The sequence below is a fragment of the Dermacentor albipictus genome, unplaced genomic scaffold, assembly GCF_038994185.2.
Source record: "Dermacentor albipictus isolate Rhodes 1998 colony unplaced genomic scaffold, USDA_Dalb.pri_finalv2 scaffold_17, whole genome shotgun sequence".
In the NCBI taxonomy this organism is placed as follows: Eukaryota; Metazoa; Arthropoda; class Arachnida; order Ixodida; family Ixodidae; genus Dermacentor; species Dermacentor albipictus.
Genome location: NW_027225571.1, coordinates 9819709 through 9828951, shown reverse-complemented (window position 1 = coordinate 9828951; position 9243 = coordinate 9819709). Strand labels below are relative to the sequence as shown.

Here is a 9243-nt window from a genome sequence, read left to right as displayed (position 1 = left end):
AGCACTCCCCATACGTGGGCCGATCGCGAGGCTGGTGCAATGCCGGGCCGACCCGCGGAGGAGGTTAAGTAGGCGTTAAGCACTCCTCATACGTGGGCCGATGCCGAAAATGGTTCAATGCTAGGCCAACCCGCGGAGGAAGCGAAGCAGGCGTTAAGCACTCCCCATACGTTGGCCGATCCCTAAGCTGGTGCAATGCCGGGCCGACACGCGGCGGAGGTGAAGCAGGCGGTAAAATGAAGCTGAAGAGTTGGGAGAATTCAATAAGACGCTCTAATACGGATGCGGGAACCTTATAAATTATGCAGGTAGAATTTTGGGGGGATTTTTCGCTTAGGAGCGAGGTAATCGTCGTTCAAAATTGCACTGTAGCTCCACTCCCCGTAGAGCGCCGTGCGCTGCATGTGTCGCTGACGATGCGAGTGGTGACCGGAAACCACGGCGTAGTGACGTCAGCACTGGTGTTTCGTTCCTTCGCAGTCTCCGAGACCTCGCCTGAGCGTGCTTATTTCTGCGTGCGTGCCGTCCTAATCTGCTTCGCTCGACCCTACATTCCGTTGTTTGTGTGTATTTAGAGTGGTAGCTGACGTGCGCATCATCAATCGAACTTGTAGGCCGATCATGCCGGCGTTCTGTGCAGCCTACCGTTCTGTACAGCGGCGGCGACGATGTTCCTATGTTCCATTAGTTCCCGCAAGACAAGAAGCTTTCAGCTAAGTGGGAGGCTGCTGTGAAGTGAAAGAACTTCAAGCGCTCAAGAACAACAGTGATGTGCTCTTACCACTTGAGTGACGGCGATTACTACCAGAGTTTATCAATAGTGCGTGCTTTGTGTTCTCCTTCGTGTTAGCACGCTGAACTGCAGGTGCATGTTTATGTCCAACCCTAGCTTGAAGCCGGTTTCATCGCCCAGCACCGCGAATTTTCTATTCGCACGTGTGTTGTGAACCAGCCTGCATGCAGCTACCTTAACGCAGTGCAAGCGTCAAGTTTGCATGTGTTGGAAAGCCTGCTCACGCCAGGGCGCTGCGCTCCCCCTTCTCTCGCGCGCATAGAGAAATCGACCATGTCACATAGCCGACGAAATTCGCCTGTTACGAGTAGCGTGCGGATGGCGTGCTGATGAAGGTTCTATACTACACGTGCTACAATAGCCGGTAACCTTTTATCGCGTTTAAACCATCTGTGCATATTGCCGGCAACTTTAGGGCAGCGCACAAATGCCGAACATCGCATCACCACTTACGTTCTACGAGGAGGCATGCAGGAACATAACACTACAGTTGTTTGTCCCAGAAACGCACTCACTGGATCGCTGAGTGCAGCTTAGAAAAAAACATGCTCACCAAAGAACATTTCCAACACAAGGAGATGCTAACACTTCGCCTTCGTTCGCGTGGAAAGCACTGCTTGCTCCAACATTTTTCGCTTCTTAGAGAGGCCGGCTCTTCGCAGTCGGCTCGTACATGTAGGGACTAAAGTATAAACCCCATACAAGTGATCTTGCACGCGACAGCGACAAACGAGGCGACGGCTGTCGCGTTCACTCGTCGCCTACAAGCCGAACGCCACGCTAGCGACGGCTTTGAGCGACGATTTCCCGGTATCAGGGCAGCAATACAAGCGCGCAGACTAGCGTGACGAGTGCTTTATCAATATACGTTGATGCATTTTACGGTAAAAAGGAGCATAAAACATTTCTGCAGGTCTTGCACTAGGTTCTTATTTTTGCACGTGTAAAATTCAATAGTTCGCTCGTTCCGTGCGACAAACAGTAGTATTTAAGTTATGTACACCCAGTTCCGGCTTCGCACTATTGGCTAGTCGCTCATAACACTTCCGGGCGACGAGCGATGACTTCTAGATTTGTAGAAACGAGTGATCGAGCGACAACACCGAGCGATCTGTTCAAGCGACGGCCTGTTTTGTCGCTCGAAGCCGTCGCCCGTCGCCGTCGCGCGCAAGATCGCTCTCGTGGGGTTTGGACTTAACGCCGAACTCTTCAGAGAAACACAAGCTCTCCAAATTTTCCTTGACCGTCTCAGCAAAATAGCGCATAACTACCTTGCACCGGTGCTTCGTGTGTAGCGGCAGCAGCCGATTCGGACGAACACCTTTGCTGGCGTCACCAGGCACCCGACTAGTCACAGGCGGAAACGAGGCGCGCGAGCTGCCCTGAGTCTGCTGCTGCACTTGAAGTCGAAATAAAACATGTTTGCGCTTCTTTCGCTCAATTTCGATGCGATATATGAATTCAGAAGGTTGAAAACCATGACGTACTGCTCTTCACTCATGTTTTCTGGAAAAGCTTTCAGCTTCCCTTTAAGCATTTCCCATACGTGGGCCGATCCCGGAGATGGTGCAATGCTGTTATTACCCGCGGCGGAGGTGAAGCAGGCGCTAAGCACTCCCCGTACGTGGGCCGATCCCGAAGATAGTGCAATGCCGGGCCGACCCGCGGCGGAGGTGCAGTTCGCCATTAAGCGGCCCACACACAGAGCTTCTCTGGTCATCCTTCTTCACAGGGTGGAAAGGCACTGAGATTTATTTATTTTTTGATAAGGTGCTATTCTGATCGTATTCAACGCTACTTCCTGATTTTACACATACATTTAGGTAGAATAATCACCAATTAATTTTTGCTCTTCGAAAACTTCCTCTAAATCCTTGTAGTAGTGACTGAGTCGTTGTCAGTGTGCACAGCGCTCGCCCCATCCTCAGACAGTGTACCTTCGGCTTTACCTTCGGCTTTACGTGTGGTGAGCGTGGTGTGGGTCCTCGATCACCGTGTTTTTTTTTTTAAAATAAATAGCCGAGCCACGTGGACGCACGTTCCTAAATGGGCCAATGATATATGTTCTGCCTACTTCTGCTTACATCAGTACGGCTAGATATAGAAAACAAGCACTTTTAAAGTGCTCTGCAAATCAGACATTCCCAGTGAGAAGCTGAAAACATTGCTTTACCCTTGGTATAGCACAGATAAATTGAAAGCCTTCGTCACAAGATAACGATGTCGTATTACACGCCTGAATTCTTATCCCTAGAAGTGTAGTCTCCATGGCACTGTTTTTTATGTGTCATTTCTGCAAAGATCCTGAATGCATTATATTTTTTTATTAACCTACCACCGATTCGCAATAGAGAAAAACGAATAATTCAGAATTCCCTTCCGAAAATTAGGCTTTTATAATATCTGAATGCGTTTTTGCGAAAGAATTGCGATTAAAGTCCGTGTGTGAGTTCCTTGGTAACTCTAAGAGAATACACAGTTTATTTGCGGATTTATTGTTTTGCCAAACTGTAATTTAGAGTAATTTACTTATTCTTAGTTATTTACAAACATTCCAAATAACTTGCCTAAAGTTTAGAATGCTCCAGCTAGCTCACATTGCAAAAACGTACTTTTTTGCTACAACCGCTATTCGCCGGCTTTTCGGCCAGTGCCCCGTAGTGGGTATGCGCCGTGGTATAGAAAACAAGAAGGCAAGGAAGCAATAAGAATAAGCAAGGAAGAATAGGTGAACGTTTCAGCACGCAATTGTTGGCCAATCCCCCAGTGTGGGTATGAGCCATACCATGAGGCCATCATCGTCATCATCATCACCGACCGACTGGCGTTCGACACGTGCCGGGAGATTGACTAGCTGCTGCGTGCATCAAGCCCTGCTTCTCGAACGCGCGAAGCTACTGCGGCCGCAAACTGCAGCTGGCCGCCCAGAACTGGGAGGAGCCGTGAAGATCTGCGCGACCAACAGCAGCGTCCGACCGGCAACCGCGAGGCCACGCACGTCAACCGCATGGCGAGCTCGCAATCTCCTGGCGAAACCGGTGTGCACGGGATCGGGCGAGCATCTCAAGAAGTCCTCAGCATCATCGTTGCCGTACTGGAGAACCCCAACAGCAGCGCAGAGCATCGCGAGCAGGCGTTGTCTGAGCTCGTGCCCCTCACTAAGGATGGCTCACCAGAGATGTGGGAAAACCACTTCAGGAACATGCTCGGCTGCTTGGTGAAGGAACTGGAGGACCAAGAGGTGCCAGTAAAGGTGGCTGCACTGCGCGCGTTGGCTAAATTGTTGAAGAGGCAGCCGCAAAGGTTCCACAGTTATTCTGAGCTCACCTTGCTCAAGATCTTCACCGCACTCAAGCAACCTGAGAGAGAGGTGAGCCGAGCGGCCGAGCTGTGCGCCCTGGAGGCTGCTGCGGCGCTACCACCCGAGGAGACAGTGCGACACCTGCACGCGGTCACCGGTGAGTCGCACGTGCAAGGCGTCGTCGTCGCTGCGATGAGGGTCATCTCCCGACTGACGGAAGTGCATCCGAAAGCTGTAACTGTCCAGCTTCTACCGCAGACGATGCCACTCTTGAAGAAGGCGTATGACCACAATGCCAGTGCGGTGCGGAAGGCGGCAGTGTTCTGTATGGTGACGCTGCATGGCGTGGTCGGCACTGAACTGATGCATCCACACGTGGCTTCCCTGACGAGATCTAAGATGGCGCTTCTTAATCTCTACATCAAGAGGGCGCAGCGAAACAGCAGCGAAAGTGCAACTGGCTCGTCTTCGACTGCAGCATCTACCAACATTAAACTGTAAAGTGGGCGTGTGGGGGGCGGGGAGGAAACGGCACCTACCAAGTCAACGTGTGCCTATGGGCTGGGCTACTCGCGTTGCTGCTGCTCTGGCGAAAACAGTGGTCCCGTGCTGGACTTTGCTTGCTGCAGCAACGGAAACATGAACTTTGTTTATTGTGTCGTGTGTTTTTTTTTAATTTCTTCGAGCGTGTGACTATAGCCCATTAAGCTGCAAAGTGCATATCTTCAGGTTTCCATTTCAGTTGCTGCGAGGGGGGGGGGCAGTGCTCCACTTTTATGTGAACAAGTTGGTGACTTTCATGGGCTACCCTTGTGTTATTTTCTGGGGTATTAAAATTTGTAAATGTGTGCAAATGCCTATCAATGTCGCATTATTTTCGCCAAGATTTAACTATAACTCAGCAAGGCGGAATATTTGCGCAAGCAGGTTGCGGTGGTGCAAGAGTTGGCAACTGCGCGCAAAGCATGCTCACAACTTATGAATTTTGCCGTGACACTCGTGTTCGCGCACCGAGCTTCAGGCCAGTTACACTTAACGCTCACCCACATTAGGCCATGTAAGCGATCAACAGGCTGACTGCTTCACCAGTGCTACACCTACTTTTGCCCCATTAGGCAAGTTTTACAGCGAAGCTGTCTGTAACTAGTAGACAGTTTTGATTAACGTTTGCCCTCAAACGTAAACGCATCATATCCAGCTTTAGTGGACACGTACCCACTAGCGCCCCAAGCGGCCCCGGCACGAAGCTAGCGCGTTTTCAATGGAACGAGCGGGTTTTTCGCGAATAACAAAAGCTGCAGGTCGATTATCAAAAAAGCCAGGTGACAGACGTGTTCTGGAAGACAATCCACACGAGACAAATGCAGTGGTCACTCTATGGCACGTAAGAATTTTGTTCCCACAGCGGTTAAAGATTTAGCAATGGAAGCCTATGGAAACGACGAAAATTTGTACTCGATTTTCGAGGCGAGAACTGTCCCTGTTATTAAACTACGGCGTCTATCGTAATACCCAGTGCAGCGTATGTAGTCCGGAGACTCAGCTTCCGATTGATGCCTATCCCGACTCTCCACACATGGCGTAACACTGTTCCCAAAAAGCGTTTTTTTTTAACGCTGTCGTGAAACTTCACCTGGTATCTATAAAATGATGAGCGTACCACTGGGCGAAGCGTCGGAAGCCGTGGCCGAGTAGTAGAATCGCGCGCACCTTTAGTCCCGCGTCGCGTAGGACGCGGTTCCGTTCCAGCTTCGCACTTTCTTTTAAAGCCGCATAGGACCTAGTTGTGTAGTCTTTCACTAGATGGCAGAAACAAAACCCAACATTTGCTTTCGGTTCTGGTTTTTCAGCGGCGCAGTTTCTTTTTTTTTTAAATCCGCATAGGACTTAGTTTTATAGTCTCCCACCAGACGGCAGAAACACAAAACTCATGATTTGCTTTCGGTTCTGGTTTTCCAGTGGTTCTCTTGAAATATTATGTTTACAATTTTTCCTTCCTAAAACATAGCAGTGTCGTGTTCATTCGATGTCATCGCTTTTATGAAAATTTTATTCATTGGACATCATAACTAGAAGCTTGCGCATAGCTTTGTGTTATGAAAAAAAAATTTCGTGCTTTGTAGCGTGCCACCCGGGAGAACAAAATGCCCTTTCTTAATGCGTTCTTTTGGATGGTGCGTTTCCTTCTACTTTCGCCTGTCCTTAATGGCGCATACTCCAAGCGAATCAGGTCCACAAAAGCCACAATGCCATCCGGTGGCCAGTGACATTCCTATGCAACATTCGTGCGGAACAAAGGGTCTGCTAAGCTGACTCGCTGCCCGAACGTTAATTATTTCTAAAGATTCATCCAAATAAGAAATGCACCAAGTAGGAAAAGATGTGCAGCGCGTGGATTAATAGCTGCTGTTAATGTGTTCCCTACAGCCAAGTGGTGTGAATCCGTAGGTGTGGCCGTAAAAAAAAAACATTTGAATAAATGTCCCGTGCTGTGCCTGCCCCGGTCGCTCTACAGAGAAGCTGGCTTGGCTAGCCGTCAGTATTTAGGATCAACATAAGGCGTCGCTCATTCGGTGCAGTTGTTTTCAATGCGCAGCATTCTTTGGCGAGTACCCCAGCAATTTGGTATCAAAGTCGTGCAAAATCGTGTCTGTGACGCCAAAAAACTTAACGCATTTCCCACATGAATACATAGGTCACTGTAAAAAGGTTTGGGTTGGGGTGGCCAACTTGAAATTGAAAGTGGCATCAGCATAAATTTGGGCGAGGTCCAGGGATGGGCCAAGTTGAATTTGGTAGCTATATAGGAGTGTCCCAATCTAAATTTGGGGTGAAATGGTAATGAGCCAAGCTGAATTTTAGGCTGATATGGGGGTGGCCCAACCTAAATTTGAGGTGATACAGGGGTGGATAAGCCTAAGTTTGGGGGAATATGGGGGGTGGGCCAGCTGGATTTCGGGATGATACGTGGGTGGGAGAACCCACATTTGGGGGGATATGGGGGTGGGCCATCCCAACCATGCGATGATATGGGGCTGGGCGAAGCTGAATCGGCGGTGATATGGGGATGGGCTAACTTTAGCTACATTACTCATAGAGGCGGGGGTTATTTGCACGAGAAATCGAAACACACACTCCATTTTTTAAACAATTAACTAAAAAACGTCTTAACTACTTCACGGCACGTACTGAAATTTGTAAAATGTAGCTGGTTAGATTGCAAGGTGTGTCGACTTGGAATGAATTTCCAGAATGAAGCCCAATATGGAGATGTGCACCATCAAACTCGCCGTAAAAATGCGCTGTTCCACCTACCTCTTTACAAAACGCTGTTTTATGCACTGAAGCACAAAATAACTGGTACAGTCAACCACAAGACTTTGCCGACCACGGGAGTTCAGGAAACGTTAAATTTCCGAGCAGCTTGTAACAGTGGTCACTAAAACTGAACAAAACAATGGTGTTCACATGTACTGATACAGACTGCAAATGCAAATACTAGGCTGCGTGGTGAGGCTGCGCAGATATTCAGCTTTTTCTCATATTTCGTGCGCCGTACAATTTTGTGGTTGAGTGCGCGTGCATGTATTTCGTCCAACACTATGGGAAATATCTGGAAACTTGTGCCATCCTGGACGTGCAGTTGAAGTGGAAACGTCTTGGAAATTCACCGGCTACGATTCGTAAAATAGAATATTTTCCACGAAATAATTAAGTAGCAAGGTAATTAGTTATTCTTATTACTTAGTTAAATACGTGTTTCGATTTCTTGGGCTAATAATGTCCATCTCTTCAACGAATCCAGCAGACGGACACGAATTATGCTGCATGCTGCAATTATGCTGCATGCGATTTTTGAAAATTCCGAAAACCCTAAAAATGATCACCCAGTGTAATATTCTAATAGTTTGCAGCGGATACTAGTTAGCAATATGATTCTGCAGCGAGGTGGAGGGTGTGTCACTAGACTTGTACATTGGTCCATCTTGCCCCCTTCCAATCTGCCGTGGTGGCGTAGTGAATATTTCATTGCGCTGCTAAGCCCAAACGTGTGGGATCAAATCGCGGCCTCGGCGGCCGCATTTCGATGGGGGTGAAATCCTAAAACACCAGTGTGTCATGGATTGAGTGCGATTTAAAGAACCCAACGCGGTAAACATTATTCCCGAATCCCTCACTACGGGGTACCTCATAATCAAGTCATGGTTTTGGAACGTGAAACCCCACAGTTTATATCCAATTTCCAGTCGCTAGATTCTGACCTGAATTGATGGCATGTGGAAAAATCTCTAAACGAAATGAACACTTCTCTAATATTACAAGCTTTTAGTTTATGCCATAGGCTCAACATGAGGAAGATATTTTCATATTTCAATTACGCTCAGCACAACAAAAGATTTTAGGAGCACTGCTTCCAATGCAAGGAAGTTTATTACACCATATTCAATCAACAGAGGAAACATTGGAAAACATAGTCATCGTTTCAGTTATTGAAAAAAAAAGAAGGACAGAACTTTCTGAAGAGAAATCATCGTGTTGCGAAGCATTATATGGCAGCTCCTCCTTTGCGCGTTAGCGAGCAAACCATTCTTGCTTCTCATAATTTGTTAGATTACGGTAGCGCTGCCTATCCCTGGCTTTTCTGGCGTATGACGTAAAGTAACGCTCACCTTTTTTGTTAAAGGCAGGTTTGCAATCAGAAACCAGCCTAAGATGTGGAAAGTGGCCTGCGACGCCCGGTGGTCGATCATTCTATGAGTGACCACGTGCCTCCACGCCAGGTGCAAGACAGATAAGCGGTAGCTGCGCCTCTAGTATATCGAGGGAGGGGAACTTGCAACTGCTGCGGTGATGTGGCCTTCGTGCCCAGATGATTCAGGAACCCCAAAGGAACCCACACCTGAAGGAACCCTTACTTCATATCTATTACAGATTGGCTATATTAAAATCCTATGTTAACCTATCACTTGACACGCCTTACAAGGCCAAGAGAGTCAGATTTAAATTTCTGTAATTTAATCTTTTGGCAGATTAGTAAGCGTAAAATCAAGGTTTTCTTAAAGGGAACTAAAATTTTACACTCACCCTGCGTGCCCTTGCTGAGGTGTTTGTGCGCAATTGTGTACACTCTCACAGGAAATAAACCATA

General features: G+C 48.0%; 1 protein-coding gene across 1 annotated transcript; it reads left to right on the top strand.

Annotated features, from left to right (window-relative positions):
• Window positions 1–3800: 3800 nt before the first annotated feature.
• LOC139052060 (CLIP-associating protein 2-like) lies at window positions 3801–4595 on the top strand. The gene has a single exon (XM_070529129.1). It carries the CDS (start codon window positions 3801–3803, stop codon window positions 4593–4595), a length of 795 nt encoding a protein of 264 aa, XP_070385230.1.
• The last annotated feature ends 4648 nt before the right edge of the window (window positions 4596–9243 follow it).